The sequence below is a fragment of the Lepidochelys kempii genome, chromosome 5, assembly GCF_965140265.1.
Source record: "Lepidochelys kempii isolate rLepKem1 chromosome 5, rLepKem1.hap2, whole genome shotgun sequence".
NCBI classification, from domain to species: domain Eukaryota; kingdom Metazoa; phylum Chordata; order Testudines; family Cheloniidae; genus Lepidochelys; species Lepidochelys kempii.
In genome coordinates this window covers 48732441-48757572 of record NC_133260.1, presented here as the reverse complement: position 1 = coordinate 48757572, position 25132 = coordinate 48732441, and the positions used below count along the sequence as shown (strand labels likewise).

Below are 25132 nucleotides of genomic sequence, written 5' to 3'. Positions count from 1 at the left end.
TCGAAAGCTTGATTCTCTCTCACAATTGGTCCAATAAAAGATATTACCTCACTCACATAGTCTCTCTAATAAATATCCTGGGACCGACCCAGCTACAACAACCCTGCATACAATGAACAGTATGAGCAGACAAGCAATCCCAGAGAAGAGAATCTGGCAGGCAATCTGGCACAGGCAGTACCTGTGACCGCTGTTACAGATGTAGAAGTAAAGAACACTACCAGTCAGGATGTCATGCAGGAAAATCACAAGAGAGCAGAGACAAAGCTGACACAACATGGGATTTATCAGGAGCAGGTGGCCTACCTTTGTTATCTAACACCCAAGCAGCAAACCAGAGTAGCTAATTTAGTTGGAAAGAGATGTTTGGTTTGATGTTTCCTCAATAAAGTACACTGGAACACAGGTGTGCATGATCTCAAGTCAGTGGGTAGAAGACAATCTCCCAGAGACACACCTCAAGCTTGAAGAGTTATTGGAAATAGAAGATAGGCTTGATTTTAAAGCTACCAATGGAACTCAAATCCCTTACAAAGGATGGACTCCACTTCCAATTAAGCAAAGATGATGACATCTTGACTGTTCCTGTGCTGGTCAGTCCACATAAATTGGAGAACTTGATCAGGGGCTACAATGTTATTAAGGAGACAATCAAATGCCAGTGCTGCAGTTCCCCTGCAGTTAGTGAGACACCAGCCTCATTAACATATGACATGGGAATTGTCTCATGTTGGCATGGCAAAAGTGGAAGCTCTTGTGAACTTCATCAGAAACAGTTCAGACAATCTGTAGATGGCTAAAATGGGGAGAAGGGATGTAATCACTAATGTAACATGTTGGGCTCATGCAAGCCCAGATACTGAAAGTTTAATAGCAATATTTGAGCCATATGCTGCTGCTCAGTGGCCTGAAGATTTGGACATAAAGGAAATACTAAACACATTACCAAAAGGATCATTTTGCCAGATAAATATCTTGAAAGTAACCTATAAAACTATATCATCGTTTTGAAAAGACAAATTGCTGGGTAATTTATAGCAGATTAAATCTGAAATACCAGTGGATACTCAGCAGATAAAATTCTTACTAGAGGCACCAGTGTCAAAAGAGAGAGACGGTGGTACCAAGAATCAAGGACTAAGGGCAAGTCCACACTTAAAATGCTGCATCGGCACAGCTGCTCCACTGTAGAACTTTAATGAAGACGCTCTAATTCGATGGGAGAGAACTCCCCTGTTAGTGAAGTTAATCCACCTAAGCGAGAGACCTTTTCTTTATAGAAGGCAGTATATGGTAGGTCCACCACGAACACGCTCAGCTCACCGACTCTTCTGGCTGACATTATGGTTATTAGAAAGGCCACCTTCAAGGACAGATGGGCCATAGAGCATATGGTCCGAGACTCCAAGGAGGGGCAGGTTAGTGAGAGATGACGGAACATAACTGATATTCCACTGAGGTGCGAACTTCACCAATGGTGGACAAGATTTGAGAATCTCCTTCAGAAATCTGTAGTAAAATCTTATTTGACTAAGCTGGCCTAATAATTTGAGATCCTGAACCAGAGAGAAATGGAAGAGAAGACCTTTCTCCCTAGAAGGTTGAGTAGCTTGTGTACCTTAGAGGAAGTAGCCTTTGGGTGCTGTTGCTTGGACTGATCTGCAACCTCCCGCACTAAAGAGTTAGGCTGTGGGTGAAGGGAAAAAAAACACACCTCTCCCCCCTTGGACAGAACAAAGTAACGCTTCTCGGCCCTCTGAGTGGTAGGGGCACAAGAAACAGGAGTGTGCCAAATCATCTCTGCCAGTCCATGATGGCCTTGTTGGGGAGGGCCACTCAACTGGGACCAGAAAGCTGCAGAATGTCTTGTAAACTATGCTGAGGCTCCTGGACTTCCTCAAGCTAAATCTATAGCTCTGCATGAGCTCTTGATACTGTTTCAAGTGGTCTGGTGGAGATGATGAGATTGCTCCCAGTACCATTGGACTCTGTGGATCTGGCTCACCTTCCCCTTCCGAACATTCCAATAGGACCAGTTCTGGGTGTCTGAGCGATGACAAATAGGACTCCTATGCTGATCCTGGATGTCTAGGGTAGGACTCCGATGCTCCCCAATATAGCCAGTAGGATGGATCAATTGGCAAAGGAGAACCCAATGGCATAGGGTACCACCATTCTCTTGACCAGTCAGATCTGGTGGGAGGCCAGAACCCCAATCTTCTGGAACTCCTATCTTGTGCCACCTCTGCCCAGTGCTGCAGAGACTCCTGTGGGGTCTCAGATTCATTTGAAGATAAAGACTGATTCCTTGTATCTGTCATAACTGACAGTACCAATGGGTGCACCTCAAGGCTGAAAGATGGGATAGGAGAACACTTTGCCTCATTGGGGTAGTCTCTTCCTTAGTATATGAATGTCCCGGAATAGAGACAGTCCTGATAGGAAGGAAAAATGTGGATAGGGAAGAGCAAAGATGTCTCTGGAGAGACGTAGGTTTCTGATTGCCCTGGGGTACGAGGAAAGTCCATTGGCAGAGCCTTCAGAACTCGAGCTTCCCTGGTCACAAGGGTGGTCAGCTCCCACCAGGGCCACATCGCTACCGGTATCATATCGGCTTTAGAAGTGGATGGGAGCACCGGTAGCTGTTTATCCCAAGCCTTCACCATCAGATATATCAGGGGTCAGCAGCCTTTCAGAAGTGGTATGCCGAGTCTTCATTTATTCACTCTAATTTAAGGTTCCGCATGCCAGTAATACATTTTAACGTTTTTAGAAAGTCTCTTTCTAGAAGTCGATAATATATAACAAAACTATTGTTGTATGTAAAGTAAATAAGGTTTTTAAAATGTTTAAGAAGCTTCATTTAAAATTAAATTAAAATGCAGATCTTATCAGTTTAGTGACATTGTGTTAGTCTGTATCAGCAAAAAGAACGAGGAGTACTTGTGGCACCTTAGAGACTAAGGATAAATTTGTTTTGTCTCTAAGGTGCCACAACTACTCCTTGTTCTTTTTAACAGTTCAGTGTGATCCTTGCTTTTCCTTTCTGAGTTTTCCAATGTTTGGCATGTATTTGAATACTTGAAGCTGCACACAGGATTCTGAGTGATTAGTTGTTAACTGGCTCCGAGAGGGACAGAGGACAGATTTCATGTGTGAAAATACCTGTTCACACAGGTATGTGGATCAAAATGCTGAAAGCACTGCAAACACAATTTTCTTCTAACAGTTAAATTTCACTGGCAGGGATGTCCAGCAGGTCAGAATAGAAGCCCCATGATCTCTCTTGGTAACTTCAAGTGCACTCCGCAGATCTCCAAACTTTGATGGCCGCAATTCTGAGCTTTTTAATTGAATGAGCTGCATTTCGAAATCTTCGACACCCATCCACTGAAATACAAACAAATCCAAGTCGCTTTCGTTGAACTTTTCAGGTTTAATTAGAAAAAGCATTGGGCCAAATGGCTTGAAATCTGTCAAATTCTGATTCCAGTTCTTGCATGTACACTCTAATCTTAACGTCAAATGCAGTGCGCTGTTCCACATGGCATGATAGTGATGTAAGCAGGACTTAAAAATATCCTAGCACAGTGGCGCTGGAACAATTTTTAAGGTAGGGGTGCTGAGCTGCACCCCCTCTTGCTCCTGTCTGCATCCCTCATTACCCCAGGCTGGGGCCAGTGGGCCACAGCTGGAGGCAGCTGCAGAGCCCCAGGCCGGCAGCCAGGACCCCAGGCCAGCAGCAGAACTCCCCAGACCGGTGACCAGGACCCAGGGCCAGCAGTGTGCTGAGCGGGGCCGGCGGATGGAACCCCGGCTGGCAGGGGGCCAGCAGCCAGTACCCCAGACCAGCAACGGAGCTCCTGGGACTGGTGGCCAGGACGCAGGGCCGACAGCGGGCTGAGCGGGCCTGGTGGACAGAACCCCAGCTGGCGGGGGGCCAGTACCCCAGGCCAGCAGCAGAGCACCCAGGACCAGTGGCCAGGACCCGGGCAGTGTGAGTGCCACTGAAAATCAGCCTGTGTGCCACCTTTGGCATGTGTGCCACCTTTGGCATGCGTGCCACAGGTTGCCTACCCCTGAGATACATAAACTTGCACGCCTCCTTCTCCTGTCAAGAATATTTACTGAGGCCTAAGTTCTTAGTGCCTGTGCACACTGGCTCTCCCAACTTTGATGGAGTTGGGGAAGGATCCTCTCTCTTTGGGGCAGTTGTAGATGAAGATGGCGATGGCTTGTCCTTATGTCTATGAGAGTACCCTTTGCTCATGTGAAGCCTTCTCCTTAGGCTTAGCACCCTTAGCTTTTGTCCGTGAGCTCATGCTCAAACCAAACACTTGATGAGAGTGATGAACAGAGGGTGGTTCCTGGGCCAGATCTCCTTCTCCATGAGATCTTTTCTGAGTCTCAGTTCCAGACCCTCATAAGTTCTGGGGCAAAGAGAGAGGCAGACCCTGCACTTGGCAGAACTGCGAGCAGTGAGGCAGTGTAGATGTTTACCGCTCGCCGAAAAAGATGGCAGGAAACAGTTTTTGAACCCCTGGGCTGTGGGCGTAATCCCCGACTTCTTGAGGGGGAAAAAGTCACCCGAAGGGAAGAAAATGGGGAAAAATACAATCCAACTACACTATGTAGACTATAGTATAAAGACTACTAAAATAACTATATACAATATCTTATCGCAATGACGCAGTAACAAAAAAAGGCGCTGAGGAATACTGAAGATTCTGACTCAGAACATGAGGTGGTAAGAAGGAACTGGAGAGGCATCGGATCACCCCACATTTTATGCCCTGGGCTTGGAGCATGGGGAGAGAAATGGCACACATGTAGGCCAACAGATACGGCTTGCAAAAAAATTCCAGACTCAGGCACAGAGTATGCATGCATATCCCACATGAGGAACACACATAGGGACCATCACTCAAAGAAAAACTTGGAGTTACATAGTTATACCATTGATCATTTAAGAACTGTTATTTCATAAGGTATGCGCATCGTTCAGGATTTAAGGTGTTCAGAACTGACTATTCAGTTGGATAGTGGAACTAAAATTGCTGCAAACATTTTCTGTTTAATGTGAAATAAACTGAAGAAAGATACAGAAGCCTCCACCATCAGTACCAGAACTTGTGACAGAGGAATGACTCAAAGAATCACTTGAAAATGACTGTTATGATCTTGTGCATGACTTCTAATAAGTCAAATGGATGAACTGTATTTTAAATTTTGTTAATAGAAATGTTGGGATGACATTACATTTATTCGGGGGTGGGGGAGGCGGGGAAGAGAAGGCTGAGTACAGTTTTCATAAGGGAATGTCAGGGTTAGATTTACTTGGTCCCTGTCCCATTAAGGATTGAAGGTCTGCTGCTCAAGGGATCAAAGGAGATTGCTGCTGCAACCAGAGCTAAGTTGTGTATAGTCTAAAATGACTGCAATGGGGTGTATGCACACAGTTTTTGTTCGTTTGTTTTTTTTTATATACCAAGCTTAATGAAACTCCAGTTTTAAAACTGTCTCTGGTCTTGGAGTGTAACATTGGCAGATTTTGGGATGTGTGGCAGAACTAGCTATCATCAAGATTTTCTGTGACGGGAAACAAGGAATTCAACCCCCCTTTACACTGAAAATCCAGAGTCACCATCATCCTGCCCCAAAAGAAGAGACACATCCCCTCTTCCCCCATGCCAAAAGTCTCAGGCACCCTAACCAAGCTTCCCTCATTTCTCCACACACATTTCAATTATGCTTCACACTGAAAGAGATTGTGTAGTCGGGGGAGCTGCATCACATAAAATCAGTTTAAATATAAAAAATAAATTAAACAACAACGCTGCATTGATTCTACTGAACATGGGGGCAGCAAAGAGGAAGAGGCTTGTGTGGCAATGCTGAAATATTCTGGACTCCCTGCTGCAAAATTAGAGTCTAATGTGCTTCAGAAGACACAGGCTTTAGCTATGGTTTAACAAAAGTTATACAAGCTTGATGATGAATGATAATTAAGGCTGCGAGTTTCTCAGAGAGGTCACGGATTCCATGACTTTCTGGGATCTCCGGGACTTCTGCAGCTCCCGGTACAGCTGACCCAGGGGCCGACTGAGCAGCTCAGGCAGCCCCTGGGCCAGTCGCAGCAGCCATTGCCCCCAGCAGTAGCAGGAGTTTAGCTGTGGGAGGGGGCTCAGGGCTGGGAGTTGCAGAGCAGGAGGGGGTGAGGGCTCTGGGCAGCACTTACCTTGGTGGGGGGGCTCCCAAGAAGTGGCAACACCCTCAGCTCCTAGTCAAAGGCACAGCCAGACAGCTCTGCACACTGCCTCCACCTGTAGGTGCCAACCCTGTAGCTACCATTGGCCGCAGTTCCCAGCCAATGGGAGCTGCGAAGCCAGCTCTCTGGGCGGAGCCGGCGTGCAGAGCTGTCTGGCCACGCCTCTGCCCATGACCTGTCCATGACTTTTAGTAAAAGTACCCATGACTAAAACATAGCCTTAATGATAATAGACAGTAGGGCATGTCCTTTATCTGGATTTCCTGGCTACCATCCCTGTATTTCACTTAACTCATCCCCAACCTTTTCCCTCAGAAAGATACTCTAACAATTAACAAACTTAAAGGGGGGGGGGGGCGAGGCCAGCAAGCTTCTCCAGTAGTACAATGCACAACTCCCATGATGTACCTTATTGCCAGGGGCCCAGACAGCAGGAGTCTCAGACGGTAGCCCTTAAACCATTAGTGGCAAAGTATCTTTCACATGAGAGTGCTGCACAAGAGCAATGTTGTTTTGAAGACGGCAGCTAAATGGAAAACTAATACGTGAAAAGAGCCCCAGCTCCTCGATCTCTGCTGATGCTTCCACTACGCGAGATGGCCCACCTATTTATTTGCACCATCAGGTTCATTTCCAAATCAAATCAAATCAAAATGTACAACACATCAGATCATTAACTATCCCCATTAAATCTATATAAAGTTGTCCTTACAAGATTAAAAACTGTTCAGATATAAATGCTGGAGCTCTTTACCTGCTGAAGTCCTTCTCTAGAAGGGATAGATGTTCTCACAATATCATTGACGGCCCACCATTGGTCAGCAAGATACAGGGCTACGGCTTGAAAGTTAAAAGATGGGGAAAAAAGTTAGTGGTCTTGACATTTTGAAATTTAAGATATTCACTAAAGTTATTAGTTTTACAACTATAGTTACCAAGTTATAGAGACATCTTAAATAAGCTGTAGTAAGAAGCACATTAATGCAGTTATTTTCTTTAGTGCAAACAATGTGCTCAGTGCTGTACAGCCACAAAACGAGACACTCCCTGCTCTGAAGAGATGATCATTTAAAAGGACAGTAAGCGAAGAGACGGGATATGCTCGGGACCAAAGGAGTTATTTTTTAAAAATTTTGTTTTAATTGTGGGCATCACAGAAAAACTGAATCTCAACAAGGGAGATGAATGTGGAGAGGGTGGCAGGATGGTGATCAGCATGAGGGAGGCATTCTATACTTGGGGTGGCATGGGCAAATTCAGAGACAGAGTTGGGAGAAGGAGACAAGCATAGCATTGAGAGTGGCACAGTGGAGGACTGGAAGGTAAATGCAATAAGAGATGTCAGCTGCAGCTGAGCAACGTAGGGTCTTGCAGGCAAATATAATGAGCCTGAATTTGATGTGGTAGACTAAAGGGTGCCTGAAGAGGTAGGCACATCAGTGGAGAGACTCAATTCCTGCTTGACAGAAGAGGAAGATAAATTTAGTAGCCTCATTTTAGATGGACTGGGGAGGATGGCTGGGTATCAAAGAAGCCAGAGAGGAGAAAATTCAAGAGAAAGTACATGGTGCATTTAATTATTATGCACATTAAATCAGGAAGGCACTGTCTTTCATTTTGTTACACACTTTCCAAATTAATCTAGCTGGTTCCGCTCCAATTGGTACAGTAATTTCACACTTATTGAGATGTGGATAAGAATCTACAACAGAAATTAACAATAATATGAAAGTGGAGATAATGGACACTGCATTCAAGCTGAAAAAGGTAATTTGTTATCGCAAGGTAGCATGGAATGAGTAAAGGATTGGTTACATGTATTTGCCACAAAATGCTACAACATTTAGATTAGAATTTTAAAATGAAACCTGTGAGCGAGTCCTCAGGTGCAAATAAAGCAAGAACTTTGTGTGTCTGATCTCCACCGTAAAGAGGAACGAAGCCTATAGTTGACAAGCTAATAGGAATCTGAAACAAGAGTTTAGAATGGTTCAATGGACTCTTGCTAATATAGCATTAGTAAAATATATAGAGCATGCTAAAGAGGACAAGCAAACCCAGTTTTCAAACTTGGGTGCATAAAGGTGACCTGCAAAAACAAAAAAACACCCCCACCACTGGAGTTTGGCCCTGTTTTGCCTCTTTATAATACAGATCTTCTTTATAAAGATGACCTCTAAGGTGTGTGCATGTCGGAGGGAGGAGGGTTAAAAAGTTTTTCCTCTGTTAAAACAAAAACAAACAAAGGAATTCACATTTTGTCTATCCTATTTTTCCTGGATGATTCTATCTATGACTGAGGAACTATTAAGTTTATGACATCAGATACACTGGGCCATTTGCTCAATTTTAATAGGCCAGCCTTAAATTTGGCCTCAGGGTACATGACTCTGCAAAATTCAATCAACCCGCAGCAGCGAGTCTTAGAGCCTGGGTCTATAGACTTGGGCTCACACTATGGCGCTAAAAACGGCAGTGTAGATGTTGCTGCTCAGGCTGGATATTAGGCTCTGAAACCTGGGGGAGGTGGATGGTTTTCAGAGCCTGAGCGGCAATATCTACACTGCTGTTTTTAGCACCATAGCATGAGCTCTGTGAGCCTGAGTCTGTAGGCCCGGGCTCTGAGACTCTCTCCCACCATATATAAATATATATTTATTTTATTTTATTTATTTTGCAGCACAGACATACTGTAAGTGACCAGCTGGAGATTCCACTGGTTAACACCGTTCACTGCCTCTGTTCAGGAGCATGATGGGGTGATCTCTGGCTGCTGTAACTTGTGCCAGGGAACAGTGGAATGCAAAGCTGACATATAGCCCCTATGTTCCTCTTTTCTCCCCACCATTAGGCTTTGCACTGAACAAAGCTCAGTCTAACATTATGATCTGACCCCAAGGAAGTGAATCTCTACTGAGAGGGGAAGCCATTTTTAGTTCTATTCATATCTATTCGACCCAAAAGCTGTATGAACTGGACGACAAGCTGTCTTTATTAAAGATTCAACATCTCGTCCTCAATTAAGGGCTAAGAAAGCCTCAAATACATTTTGTAGACTCTTCTAACAAAGACTTCCAGGAAACAGGAAAGAAAAGACTTGACATGCCTGATACACAGACCCGAATTGTCTTCCCTTGCAGGCCAGGTCACCTTTAAAACAGGGGAACATGTCCCACGTTTTGGTGCTAAAATAGGCACTTCAGCATCCAAATGCTCAATTGAGCACCAGAATGTGGCATTAAGGCACCTGCATATGAAAACTGGGACCACCTGTTTTAGAAAGTACAATATCTTCATCAAAAGGATTTTAAAGTTATTTAAATTCAAGTATTTCTAATATTTAATGAAGATATTTGAGAATATATATATATTAGCACTGATTGTGACGTGAACAAATGACTAGGCGTTCAGACTATGAGAAAGATTTGCTTGCTTATAAAACAGTTTAAAGCTTATGGTATGCTATGGCTCAGAATTTTTTTTTTTTTTTTTTAAACGCACACGGCACTTACCATAATTAGAGAAAAGTGCCTAAAACTCTGTTCCTGGAAAGGGATCTGCAAGTGAGGACCCCTACTCCCACTTAGAGTCCCACTGGCCTTGCTTACTCTTGACTCTTTAGTTAAAATTTCACACCATTGTTACCACAGATACTAGCAAGTGGGAGTGCCTGCATAGGCAGGCCCGATTTTGACTACTACATCACAGAGACAGGCTAAGCGATAAAGTGGGTCAGATTATGAAATTCCAGCATCCGGTCTCTATTAGTACCTCCACCAGTACAGCTGCTGTGATGGCAACAAGGAAAGTTTTACGACAAATCATCCAACAGACACCATTTTGGATGTCAGTGGGATGGCCTATGGGATTAAAGGTCCACCCAGGCAGACCACTTTGCAAAACTGAGGCATATATGACCAATTAGATGCAGTAACTGCTAGCATAACTTATGCCTGTGCGTTTCTGTGACTAATTCTAGCAAAGAGTTTGTCTGACTCACCAGTTGAGATTTAAAATGAAAGAGAATTGTTCAATATACTTAAATTCATCATCCAACAATCTGAGCGGCTGACACACAGATCCCACTTGGTACAAAACAATGTGTTTTTTGGTGTTCCAAAGTACAATAAAAATATAGTTTAAAGAGGATAGGAACATATAGAAAATATAATACTTATTTAAATAGTTATTTTTACACAGTAGAGACAGACTGGATTTATCTGCATTTTTACTCTAAGTTCAATTGCAAATAAAGAGGAAAATCTGCACTGATTTATTTCTTGATTCTTACTTTGATGTTGCTGACAAGAGACAAGAACTCTGGATTCTCCGGATCCCCACATCGAAGATCAGACATGTAGTCTTCTGCAGAACTCTCCAAGTCTTCATGACTGTAATTATCCAACATATCCACAGGGAATGCCATCCCCTTGAAAAATTGAACACACATATTTTTGTAGAGATACCACACAGTATATGCCTGAAGTTATCTTGTCCTACTAAACATAAAATTAGAATGAGTTTATTAACTAGCACCTCTTCTTCTCTATAGGGAAGCTGTTCAATTTTATTGGCAGTAAGGAGCATGAGTCACAGCCTCATGTCAATTTGTCACAACCATCGCAAACAATTATTTCCAAATGTTATTTGGGCAGAATAAGGTGATGTGTGTTCCAGCACAATTTGGTTAATTTAATACATGCTTTCTTTCTTTTTCTATACAATGTTTACAGAGTTGTGGTTGCATAAAGTACAAAGGATACATATAGAGCCAAATCTTTCATCACTTCACCTAACCAGAGTAAAATAGTTGTACAGGGGTTGCTGCATGGATGTTGGCGAGAACAGAATCTTCTCCACGCACCCGTCCATTGCTTCAAGCCTCCCACAATATGGCCTATGTATCCCACCTATGCACGGGGGAAGCAGGGAGAAAGGGATTGGCCAAAGGATCCCTGTAGACATCCATCCATGGACTAAAGGACATGCACAGATATCGGGGGGGCTTCCTTGCCTGTTTTCACCCAGCTGTTCCACTGACTGCACCATTGGTGCACTAAACTTCACTTCCTAGGGGTCCTAGGTGTGTTTTCTTTTGAAGTCCTCTTCCTGAAATTGCCATTGCCTGAACTTTTCCGCTAGTCCCCCAACTATGGTGAATCAGCACTATAGCCAGCAGCATGCTTCCTTGCCAATTGTCAATGGGAAGCCCTGCATTTAGAGCAGATGGTTTACCAAACTGACAGCAACGGCACCTAGAGTAAGAATTTTTTAAATATCAGTGATGAGAAGAGAAGAGAAGAGAAGAGAAGAGAAGAGAAGAGAAGAGAAGAGAAGAGAAGCTCTCTCACTCTTTAACACTCCCTCCACTAGCCCAAGAGCACTCACCAGGGCTCTCCAAGGTTCTTCCCAAGAACTCATGGCAAACTCAGAGTTTGCCTAAATAAATACTGATTATCTTTCAGGTTTTTCCACATCTGGTGGATATCTGATGTGTCAAGTAGTCTGATACTGTTCTTCAGGTCAAGAATTGTGTCCGTCCTGTGTATTTGTACTGTGCCTCTCACAAAGAGACTTTAATTTAGTAAGGATCTTTGAGCACTACCACAATTCAAAAAAAGAAGAGAAAAATGAAAGACCGTGGTTCCTCCTGAAGAGCGAGAGAGAGGACACCTATATCTCAGTGTCCATGCATCACAGGAATTATAGCTTTATGCATTCATTTCCACTAGTCTCACATTCGCACCATTCTCAAATACTAATAAAATCCAGCATCCTTCAGCAGGCATTTCTCTAGATAATTAGGTTTTTCAGGTTTAAGTTAATAAAAATGAAACCTGACTACCACACAAACCTAACAGGCTTTTAAAAATATACACACACAATAGGACAGACCAGTGGTTTGATCTGCATTGGTACTTAATATGTTCCTTCAATTACTCTGTTGCCTGTGCCCACCATTCCCTCTGCTCTCCACTCCAACACATGCACCGTATTCTCAGTGTCACACAAACACCCTCTATCCCCTCCTCCCTCCCTCCTCCTCAGTACAAGCACCCTTGCCAGCATAGCAATCATGCGCTAGCCAAGACCTCTATGGTTACTGTCAAAGAGTCATCCCACCACACAAGGGAGTTGGGTTTAGCCCCACCTGTGCCTAATTATCTGCATCCCAGGTGATGGGATTGATTTCCTTTATTGGTACTCACACAACCTTTACAACACAAGATACTGGCAACACAGCAAAAGGTCCTTTCAATGGGACCATAAAAATTTCAATCCAGATATTTACAAAATAACCACAAAATACAAAGAATTTTTTTTTCTTAATTGTGGAAATGGCAATAGCAAATAATAGACAGCTCCTAGCTGCTACTGATACTATTACTGTATAGTAGTGTCATAGAGTCAGCTGGTCCTTTAAGGGAGTTGTCTAGTTATCTGCCTCCCAGATGATGAGTTTGAGGCCAGGGAGCAGGTAACCTGAAAGCTAAAAGGTCAAACAGCAGCTCAGTTAGAGAGAGACCTGCAGGAAACAGAATCCGGTTTATCTGTTTAATTTACATAAGACTTTTGATTTTAAGAAATTAACCCATCCCTAAAAAAAGGATCGGAAATTCTGAAGCTGGGATGCACTAGTAGTGAGGGAGCCCACCAGCTTACAGTTACCATAAACCGGACCTAAGAGGCAACTGGGGGGGTGGAAACGACGAACAAATCACCTGGTGGCTGAAGTACAGCTGGCAGACAGACATGCCAAACCCGTGGGGGGGAAAAGCAGAAATTGGGCTTGTTTTTGGCTTACCTGGCTTGTGAGTTGCTTGTTGGCTAGTTTTTGGCTTGTAGCTTGTTTGGCTTGTTGCTTTTTTTTTTTTTTTAAATCTGCTCCTGGCAAGCAGGGGCTAGGGAGGGAGAGAGTCAGGGGTTCACAGCAGGCCCACCATAGTCCCAGACTGCACGCCAGGGGGATCTAGTCACATAGAGTGTTGGGGTTCTTAGGGATTGGTTTGTTTTGGCCTTGTTTTGAAATGGGATGAGCTTGATTTTTGGCTTATTGTGAAAGTTGGGGTGTTTGTTTACTGCGTGAAAATTGGCAACTGTGCTGGCAGTCGTGGCAGCAGCAGCTTCTCAACACTTGGGAGAACCTTTGATTCAACTGCCCCCAGTGAAAGCAGTGTCGACTTATGCCTCCTCCTCAAGATACCATCGGGCCAGAAGTTACACCCCCAAAAGAGCTCCACATAGGACAGAGAGGACCTCATTTTTAAGGTTTCATCCAGAGCTTCCACAAGCAGTGAACTACCACAGCTAACCAATTTATCTCCCTTGGAAGGATGAGGGGCTGAATTGACCTTGCCCATAGCTACCAAGTTGTATGGCTTCTTTATATGACTTTCAGATATGAGCAATCAAGTCTGGGAACTTTTCGCTGACAAAATTCCTGGTTGAAGTCTCAAATTTCTCCCCATTCATTTCTAGTCTCTCTTATGCATTCTGTGCTTTCACTTGGAAAGGTATGTCATATGACAAGACCCCTTCTTTTCCCCCGCCAGGAGACTCAAAGGTAATATATAAATCAAGCTTCACAAAAAGTAGGTAAGGGTGATATATAGTACCTATAGACACTAGGGTCCAGGAGAAGGGATAGGGTCACCTCTTTCACAGCCAAAGGGCAGAATTGTTTTCCTTTTTTAAAAACACAGCCATGATTTAGTCACAGATTAAAATTGCTGTCAAAACTAGATTTCCAGGAACATATAACATATGGCTCCCTCATTTTACTTTCCATTTTATCTACCTGCCCTTCACTATTGTTTGTATCTTGGTCTTTTCACTTTCTTAAAATGTCTGCTTTTCAATTGCTTTTCTATTTTTCCATCTCTTATCAAATCAAATCTCTTATCAAAGGATTTGTCCTTTTCTGATTCAGCCCACTTCTTCCCTTCACTGATTTTTAGTGTCAGTATTTTCTCTTACCTTCCCTTTTCTCCCTCAGTTCCTTCTCCACTTCCAGATCTCCCCATCATGTTTACTCCCTCTCCCCATTACTATCTCTCCATCCCCCATACTATTATTCACCATCCACCCCCTGTACTCAGTGATCTCATTCAACTCTACATCGGTCTCTCCTCACTCCAGAAAGATACTCATGGATGCCACTATTTTTGAAGTAATGGCAACAGGCAGGTGAGACATCTGACATTGGCAATTTCCCTCCTCATGCCCTATAGCAGTGAGTGAAAGGTAAAATTTGCAAGCAGACAGCAAGGGGCAATAAAGAGACAACCTTGTCTGCCTACAGCTGCCACAGTGCCCGAGAGTGACCAAAGCAGGAACTGCAAGCAAAAACTGTTCAACCCTAAGAATTTTTCCTCACCTCTGCCAGATCACACACTAAAATACACTTTGCACTGTCTATGCTAGAGTTTTTAAAACACTTTAAAACCCACCTTTTATTCAAGTGTGCACAAAAGCTAAAGAGCTGGAATTATCCTCCTGTCCCACAGTCCTGGGAACAAGAAAAGGAGTACTTGTGGCACCTTAGAGACTAACCAATTTATTTGAGCATAAGCTTTCGTGAGCTACAGCTCACTAAAGCTTATGCTCAAATAAATTGGTTAGTCTCTAAGGTGCCACAAGTACTCCTTTTCTTTTTGCGAATACAGACTAACACGGCTGTTACTCTGAAACCAGTCCTGGGAACCTCATCATCTATTCCCCTATCTTCTTCTGGCTTCCCATCCCCTTCCACATTACATTCACACACACTCTGATGGCCCATCCATGCCACTATAATTTCACCCTTCCCTGCCTAGTGGAATTAGGAAGCAGAGTACAAGGGACTAGTTTGCACAGGAGATTAAGAGACTAGGACAAAAGCTAGTCTTCATTGTAATAAAGGATGAGGTTGAAATTGCTTGTTAACATACAGACTTCCTTTCAGTCTACTACTTTTGTAAGGCCTACATTCAGGGCAGGAACTAAGGAGGTGTCAAGGTTCCTCCCCCACTCTGAACTCTAGGGTACAGATGTGGGGACCTGCATGAAAAACCTCCTAAGCTTATCTTTACCAGCTTAGGTCAAAACTTCCCCAAGGTACAAAATATTACCCCCGTTATCCTTGGACTGGCCGCTACCACCACCAAACTAATACTGGTTACTGGGGAAGAGCTGTTTGGACGCGTCCTTCCCCCCAAAATACTTCCCAAAACCTTGCACCCCACTTCCTGGACAAGGTTTGGTAAAAAACCTCACCAATTTGCCTAGGTGACTACAGACCCAGACCCTTGGATCTTAAGAACAATGAACAATCCTCCCAACACTTGCACCCCCCCCCCTTTCCTGGGAAATGTTGGATAAAAAGCCTCACCAATTTGCATAGGTGACCACAGACCCAAACCCTTGGATCTGAGAACAATGAAAAAGCATTCAGTGTTTTACAAGAAGACTTTTAATAAAAAATAGGAGTAAATAGAAATAAAGAAATCCCCCCTGTAAAATCAGGATGGTAGATATCTTACAGGGTAATTAGATTCAAAAGCATAGAGAACCCCTCTAGGCAAAACCTTAAGTTACAAAAAAGATACACAGACAGAAATAGTTATTCTATTCAGCACAATTCTTTTCTCAGCCAATTAAAGAAATCATAATCTAACACATACCTAGCTAGATTACTTACTAAAAGTTCTAAGACTCCATTCCTGTTCTGTCCCTGGCCAAGACGACTACAGACAGACACAGACCCTTTGTTTCTCTCCCTCCTCCCAGCTTTTGAAAGTATCTTGTCTCCTCATTGGTCATTTTGGTCAGGTGCCAGCGAGGTTACCTTTAGCTTCTTAACCCTTTACAGGTGAGAGGAGCTTTCCCCTGGCCAGGAGGGATTTCAAAGGGGTTTACCCTTCCCTTTATATTTATGACAGGAGGAAATGTGTGAGATCACATGTCACTGGAAAAGACTGATTGGATGACGCTTTAGAGTGAGATCTTAGCTGCATTAAGGTAAATAAAGACCCTAGGATAAAAGCAGAAATTTCACTTCAGGCAAAAGCTAGTTCCAGCTGCTAAAGAAGAGGTGAAGCTGAGAATCTTAAGCCAATAAATTCTGCTTTAAGGGAAATAAAATCACCTAAACAACTAAGATTTTGGTTTTCCTTATATTGGCAGAAACAAACTATCCAATAAACACCCAAGTAACTGAACTAATATGAGAACAATAAGGAATGATAGAGGTTCACTTCAAGTTACATGACAGTATGAGAAATGCAAGCCACAGGCTATTGCTAAAAGCCTCTACTCTAGGCCATCATTCTTGGCATTTTTTGAATTAAAAAAAGGCAGAATCAAAGCAGAAAACATGTAGCAACAGCTGGCTTACTGAATGAATGTTTTTGATTGCTAAGCCATTGTGAAAACAAAAACACAGAAATATATTTGTTTACATCTAAAAATTAACAAGAAATAATCAGTTCATATTTTAGGAACATATTAATAGGCAGAAAATTCCTTTAACATTCTAAAAGAAAATTTCTTCTATTCAACAAGAACTGATGATTATTTAATGAGTCCTGATCCCTGCTGTTTCGGTTTTTTTAACATGTACCACACTAAACAGCAAGGAGAACAGAAGCGAATTATTTATCACTGTAAAAAAAAAAAAAAAACTTTTTAATTTTATTCCCTCCCACCTTTCTCCTCAAGTAAATTAATGAATTTCCAACTCAGTAGTATTCCTACAGAGTTTGTATAAAAACATTGTTCATACATATCTACCATAGCACACAACAGCAGAAAGCTTGCCCATCATTGTTATTCATCATCCATAAATTTTGAATGTGCTGCAGATTACACATCTTTTAAAGCAAGTTCTCAAGCATGTTCATGGTGCAATTCATATCATAGATTCTGCCTTGTGGACTACCTCCCTCTCATTAAAAATCATAGTATTCCTGTGGAAATCACAGTAATTGCTTACATGGAGAATCATCTAATGGATTTTTTGCTGTCTTCTAGAGCAGTGGTTCTCAAAGCTGGTCTGCTGCTTGATCAGGGAAAGCCCCTGGCGGGCCGGACCGGTTTGTTTACCTGCCGCGTCCGCACGTTCGGCCAATCGCAGCTCCCACTGGCCACGGTTCACCGCTCCAGGCCAATGGGGGCTGCGGGAAGGGCGGCTAGCACGTCCCTTGGCCCAGTTCAGCAGCTGGAAACAAGAAGGGCCAGCAACATGTCACTAGCCAGCTCTCTGCAGACCAACAAGTAGCCCCACAAACCAACATTTAAGAATCTATTTTAAAGGAGAGATTAAGCTGTTGGAGGCAAAGCAACTCATTGATCCCAGCAATAAGCCAATTCCATTCCCACCTGCTATGACAATTTGAAATTTCACATTTTTAAGATTCTTTTGAACTCCAGAAAGCAAAAACCATGAAGGTTTTCATCTCCTGAAAGAAGTTGCTTATATAATCTATATTTGTGTGAATTATTGTTCAATTTTTCAGGTGAGAGCGCCTTGCATATTTTCACAATTCTAGGTTTTGGACTTTTTTGGGGGAGGGAGTTGGGGAGCGAAGGGGAAAAGAGAAACAAAGCAGGTCCTCATTGTGAAGCCTATCACTCCTCTTTTTTGTTTCTTTAAGCTTCTGTGTGTTGCATGACTGTAAAACTGTCATGTCAAATCCTTGTCACGTCCTGTGGGATTGTGCTCCATTCATGAGATAACCCTCCAATTGGCCAGGAAATATTCTGGCTGAATGAGCAAATTTGATGTAGCCTTAAGCAACCTAACTTATCATGAGCATTCATGCAAAACAGATATTAAAGGGGAAAGAATGTCCAAATAATTTGTTTTTTAATTAGGCAAAAAATGTAATTCTTTCTTTCATTAAAACAAAAGCCAAATGTCACTTTATCTCACTGTAAGTGCACCATCTTGCATAAGATATTAAAAATTGATTGTATTAAAGTCACACATGCTACACTCGCTTCAGCGTGGACTAGAATGAGACTTTTCACCCTCCCCCTATAAATTACTATTCTAAAATGGCACAACCTCTTTTAGAAACAGCTGTGGTACCAGAGAGTGTCTGAGATCAATTCAAGGAGCCCCTTGAAATAAAACATTTCACAAGAAAAGGAGTACTTGTGGCACCTTAGAGACTAACAAATTTATTTGAGCATAAGCTTTCGAGAGCTACAGCTCACTTCATCGGATGCATTCAGTGGAAAATACAGTGGGGAGATTTATATACACAGAGAACATGAAACAATGGGTGTTACCATACACACTGTAACAAGAGTGATCAGGTAAGGTGAGCTATAACCAGCAGGAGAGCGGGCTGGGGTGGGGAATCTTTTGTAGTGATAATCAAGGTGGGCCATTTCCAGCAGCTGACAAGAATGTCTGAGGAATAGTGGGGGGGAGGGGGCGAATAAACATGGGGTGGCATATATCACATTGGTAGATGTGCAGGTGAACGAGCCTCTGATAGTGTGACTGATGTGATTAGGCCCTATAATGGTGTCCCCTGAATAGATATGTGGGCACAGTTGGCAACGGGCTTTGTTGCAAGGATAGGTTCCCGGGTTAGTGGTTCTGTTGTGTGACAAACACCTACAAGATCTCTATCAAGCATTCTTACAACTACAATACCCACCTGCTGAAGTGTAGAAACAGATTGACAGAGTTAGAAGAGTACCCAGAAGTCACCTACTACAGGACAGGCCCAACAAAGAAAATAACAGAAATGCCACTAGCCATTACCTTCAGCCCCCAACTAAAACTTCTCCAATGCATCATCAGGGATCTAAAACCTATCCTGAAGGACGACCCATCACTCTCACAGATCTTGGGAGACAGGCCCCCAACCTGAAGCAAATACTCACCAGCAACCACACACCACACAACAGAACCACTAACCCAGGAACCTATCCTTGCAACAAAGCCCATTGCCAACTGTGTCCACATATCTATTCAGGGGACACCATCATAGGGCCTAATCACATCAGCCACACTATCAGAGGCTCGTTCACCTGTGCATCTACCAATGTGATATATGCCATCATGTGCCAGCAATGCCCCTCTGCCATGTACATTGGTCAAACTGGACAGTCTCTACGTAAAAAAATAAATGGACACAAATCAGACGTCAAGAATTATAACATTCAAAACCAGTCGGAGAACACTTCTATCTCTTTGGTCACTCGATTACAGACCTAAAAGTGGCAATTCTTCAACAAAAAAAACCTTCAAAAACAGACTCCAACGAGAGACTGCTGAACTGGAATGAATTTGCAAACTGGATACAATTAACTTAGGCTTGAATAAAGACTGGGAGTGGATGGGTCATTACACAAAGTAAAACTATTTTCCTGTGTTTATTCCCTCCCCGTTCCTCAGTTCTTGTCAACTGCTGGAAATGGCCCACCTTGATTATCACTGCAAAAGACTCCTGCCCCCCCGGGCTCTCCTGCTGGTTATAGCTCACCATACCTGATCACTCTCGTTACAGTGTGTATGGTAACACCCATTGTTTCATGTTCTCTGTGTATATAAATCTCCCCACTGTATTTTCCACTGAATACATCTGATGAAGTGAGCTGTAGCTCACGAAAGCTTATGCTCAAATAAATTTGTTAGTCTCTAAGGTGCCACAAGTACTCCTTTTCTTTTTGCGGATACAGACTAACACGGCTGCTACTCTGAAACCTGACATTTAACAAGATGAGTGAACATGATGTTACTGTGTGACTTTCCATCATATTCTAATTCCCAGACACAAAACCTTCATTTATTTAAAAAAATACTAATGCAGACAAGGTTGAAAATCCATTCAAGTTGTGAATCTGAATATTAACTGAGATGCATATTCTCAGTCTTATTTTTGAAAAGCATCATAACCTCCATCCTGTATTCCTGTCCACGAACATGTGTGTGCGCGTGCATAAAATCATCACAAAGATTCACACTGACTGACCAGATGATATTTGTTAGGTTTCCATCAAACTTTCCCCTTCCTAGCCCCTGCTTGCCAGGAGCAGATATTATTTCCCCTGAAAAGCCACACCAACCTATGCTGATTTAAAAAAAAAATCCCCCAAAATCTGATGCTTAACATGCACTCAGCAAATTCAGCTTTCATTCACGTGCAGTATAAACCCTCGACTACAGAGTGCCCTGCACAAAAAAATGAAGGACAAATAGTTTAAATCTAAAAAAATGTTATATTGTTACATACTCTGTGTGTCACAATTGTATAGTGCTTAAAATTATTTTTATGGGTCCTTGTTAGGAATATGAGGGGAAGGGCAGTCTAGTGGTCAGGGTACTAACGTTGGACTCAAGAGACCCAGGTTCAGTTCCCTGCTCCACCACAGACTTCCTGAGTGACCCTGGGCAAGTTACTTAATTTCTGTGTGCCTCAGTTCCCCTCTCTGTAAAATGGGGACAATCCCTATCTTGCAGAAGTATTGTGAGGATAAATTCATTAGATTGTGAGACTCTGGTAATGAGGCCATATAAGTACTTAAGTATTTAAATACATCACTAGCTTGTAATATTATAAAAAACCTACCAAAAAACTTTAGAGTAAAAAAACAACTGGTACAGTTACCACTCTCTGCTCAAAATATATGTCATGTAGTGCAGCCCAGTGAGGCTGCACATCAAGGCATCAGCAGGTCTTTTAACCCCCTCCTCCTCACTCCCCCAGAAACCACACAAACATAGCTCTTTCTACTGACTAGCGTACATACCTGCATTTCTTGATAATTGCAGGGGCTTAAGAGATGAACATAAGACAAGGCTGGAAAATCCCCAAATTTTAAGAACTAAATATTTGGTTTTTAAAAATTCATTCAAAAATACTTGTTTTGCACATTCCTTACTGTATTTCAAATTATTATGAACCACATCACATCACTAAAGTGAGCAAAAATTCCACATTTCAGATAATAATGGAGTTTATTCATTTTTACACAATATCAACATTTCAGAATAGCTGTAGGACTCCTAACCAATTCAGATGAGTTTCTGTTCAAAAAACCTACAACACATAAATCAGTCGTTCTCAAACTTTTGTACTAGTGACCCCTTTCACATAGCAAGCCTCTGAGTGTGACTCCTCCTTATAAATTAAAAACACATTTTTATATATTTAACACCATCATAAACGCTGGAGGAAAAGCCGGGTTCGGGGTGGAGGCTGACAGGTCGCACCCCCCCATGTAATAACCTCGTGACCCCCTGAGGGGTCCCAATTCCCAGTTTGAGAACCCCTGACATAAATACAACTCTTTTTAGCTATTTTCACTACCATGTTTAGCATTTGCACTTCCTTGACAAATCTCTCAGTACGCTACACAAACTTAAAATAAGAACCAAAAAAAACCCCTGTAACATTGATTTTGAAATGTACTGTATACAAATCCAAGCAGAAGCTTCACAAAATTAGATAGACGAGCAAAGCATCATATTTATAAAAAGGATTTATGCAAAATCCAGTTAGGGTTGTGTTTTTGTTGTTGTTTGGGGTTGTTTTTGTTTTGTTTTGTTTTTAAGATTTTGGATTATTTAATCCTTGTTTATCACTAACTCCTTTCAACATTAAAATTTGATCATCTCTTCCTATGTAACACAGCAGAAAGTGAACAGCTAGCTTGCATTACAAAGCATTTTTAAAGGCCCCAAACAAATGGAAACAACAAAGCTGTGAAAATGTTAAACATTTGAACAAAATGAAAACAATGGATTCAAAAGAAACTGATAAATGAATAATACTTTTCATTTCTATAATGCCTTTTATCAGAGGATCTCAAAACACTCTTCTAATATTAATGAATTTAGCCTCAATATCCCCAGGACTTTACCAAGACTACAAAGGGGATCTGTGGCAAAGCCCAAAATACAATTAGGTCTCCTGACTCCTTGTCTTGCACATTCTCCATACTATATTAGTGGTGCTTTTCTCACATACAACTACTAAAAGACTACAAACATGGGACCACAGGTTTATGTAACTTGTGAATTTGGAGATTAAAAACTAAAAGAGAAAAAGCCTTAAAACAGGATATCAAACCAAACAAGAATATACACAATGAAACCTCCATCAAAGATCACCTCAAGTCTGAACTGAACAAGAAGTTCCCCAAAAGTACCCCTGAGGTTTTGTTAATCCTCAGAATAGATAAAGGTCATCTCTATTAGTAAGTTGAAATGTAATGATTCTTTGAGGCAGGTTTAATTGTATTCCTATTTTTAAAAAAAACACAAACCTACCTTGACTACAGAATTTTCTTCATAATCCCTTCATGATAACATAGTGAAATTAACTGAGACCTGTACTTTATCACTCTCTTTAAGATAAGAGTCCACATGAAGACAAGTAACTTCTCTGGTTCTTAATACATCCAGCACTATGCTGATGAGAGAGAATAAAATCTCTTGTCTAGAAAACACTGTCAACATCCACCAAATCCTTTAGATTAATGCACCAACCACATTATTTGTAATCTGTTTCAAGCTTCTTACAATGTTCCGGGTGAGTACCAGAGAAACAAATCCGAGCTGCTGATTTGAAAAACAGAAATCACCATACTTTTTTTTTTTTTTGCCCTTGCCAGTACTACACTAATTTGACAATCATTAATGTTAACATTCTTGCACCACATGGACATGGAATCCTTATGTAGATAAAGGATTCGATCTCAACAATCCTCACATAAGCAGAACTTCAGTGGAGATCAGTTAGAATTTTGCTCGTGCAAGGCCTAAAGAATTGAGCTCAAATTGTGTCTTTTTTTTTTTTTAAGTGTGAATGTAAACACTGGATTCTGCAAGAGAAAGTCATCAGCTTGTAAAATACTACATCACAAATTTTTTTCATTCTAAATCACAACAGAAATATGAATATCTACATTAAACTACATTGTTCTGAATCAGAAGTCTAGCTCTGAGAAAGGATTAAAAGGTTCATTTTTAGTATTAAGATGGAAGATCACCACCATTTAATACCCCAAGAAGATGCCCACTTTTACCATGTGATTATTACTCAATGACATATAGTCACCACTGCCAAATATTTTTTAACTGATAGTCATTAAAAATAGAACTGGATGTTAAAAACACCTTCATGTTGTTAGTATAACAATTTATATATTACTTTTTCTATTAACATAATTGGGAATTTCTCCTACCCTGGATTCACAGCCTGAGAAAAAACAACCCCTGGAGACAAACAAATACATTATTGAATATGTAAGAACACTACTTATACAGCTCTTTACATCTTTTAAGTGCTTTATCAATACTGACTAATATTAGGGTTCAATATTGCTCCTATCGAAGTCAATGACAAAAATCAACGACCTCAATGGGAGCATGTTTGGGACCACAATTAATTGTTATAAACGCAGATGTGGTAGAGTTCAGTTAAGAGAAGCACGTTCTGTAATTGCACTTTAAGGCCCCAATTAAACAAAGTATTTTAGTATGTGTGCCTAATTTTAAACCTGTAACCCCACTGAAGTTATTCAAGTGATCAAAGTTAGGCATGTGATTAAGTATCTTGCTGAATAAGAGGCTAAGTTTCCTTAGTGATGATTCAGGTAGACAATATTTATGTGCTGTCTTGAATTTACATGTTCTGTCCCATGTATTCCTGTTGTAACAAGAAAATCACCAGGTTTCTTAAACAGTAGTCTCCATTCTATACAATTTTTGCCAATTAACCTCCAGGGCAGCTTTCTATAATGAGAATGGGCCAGGAAGTCTTCTAAATTAATTGATTAAAAATCTGTGTTTGAGAGCCTTTGAAGTAGGCACAGTTAATAATTAAATCTAAATGAAGAGTTCATCAATCTGAAAATTATTTCAGCCATCTTCCATCTCTGTCGCTCAAGCTACCAGTTAATGCAGTATTTCACAAAAACAATCTAACACGTAGTACGTCTTTGCTAATATTTCACATCTAAATGACAGAGAGCTATGACTAACTGGAGCAAAAGGGATTTTACTTCATAGTCTGTATTCTTCCTGTAATGTTCTCCTGATCTGCCTTGCCTTGCATCCACTCATCCCCTTATTCTTTTTCTTAACCTCTCTCTCTCTTCTGGCTCTTTCCCTTCTCAATTCAAGCATGCTTTAGTCTCTGCCATCTTAAAAAAACCCCACACTTGTCCCCACTTGCCTCTCCAACCACTGCCCCTTCTCCCTTTCATCTCTAAGCCCATTAAATGCATGGTGTACAATAGCTGTCTGAACTTCCTCCCCTCCAATTCCATCCTAGACCCTCTCTAATCCAGCTTCCACCATTTGCCCTGCTCTGAAACCACTCTCACCAAAGTCTATAATGACTTCTTTTTAGCCAAATCTCAGAAGCAGTACTCCATCTTTATCTTTCTTGACCTGTCAGCTGCCCGACACTGGTGACATTGCTCCTCTTCTTGAAATCTTCTCCTTCCTTGGCTTCTGTGACTCCATCCTATTCTGTATAACTTCTCCTTTAGCATGTCCTTTGGAGGATCCTCCTCACCTCTCCTCCAACTGTCTAGGCTTTCACAGGGCTCTGTCCTTGGTCCTCTTCTTATCTCTTTCTGTCCAAACTAAAATCTCAGCTGGTTTCTCAGACACCAACCCATCAACATCTAGCCATCAGCTCAAACTCAACATGGGCTAAAACAGCTCTTAGTTAATCCACACACACACCACAAGCTCTCTGTGTTAGCTTCAACACTACCATCCTTCCTGTCACACAGGCCCATAATCTGTGCATCATCTTCAACTCAGACCTCTCTCCAGGTCCTCACATATGGGCTACATATAAATCTGGCAGATTCTTTTTATATAACATCTCTAAGATGCAACCTTTCTTA

At 41.8% G+C, this 25132-nt stretch overlaps 1 protein-coding gene across 10 annotated transcripts in view; it reads right to left on the bottom strand.

Moving 5' to 3' along the window:
- Positions 1 to 25132, bottom strand: part of FAM169A (family with sequence similarity 169 member A) — a 66834-nt gene that overhangs the window by 31738 nt on the left and 9964 nt on the right. For 4 of the 10 annotated variants that reach the window (XM_073344252.1, XM_073344248.1, XM_073344251.1 and 1 more), the window contains exons 2-4: positions 10560 to 10697; positions 8137 to 8236; positions 7023 to 7108 (exon numbers count right to left, since the gene is read on the bottom strand). In XM_073344252.1, coding sequence (XP_073200353.1) covers positions 7023 to 7108; positions 8137 to 8236; positions 10560 to 10694 — 321 coding nt within the window. In that variant the 5' untranslated portion in view covers positions 10695 to 10697. Of the gene's footprint in view, positions 1 to 7022; positions 7109 to 8136; positions 8237 to 10559; positions 10719 to 17240; positions 17309 to 17350; positions 17466 to 25132 lie in introns of those variants that run through there. The other 6 variants (XM_073344244.1, XM_073344245.1, XM_073344246.1 and 3 more) reach the window with 4 other exon arrangements.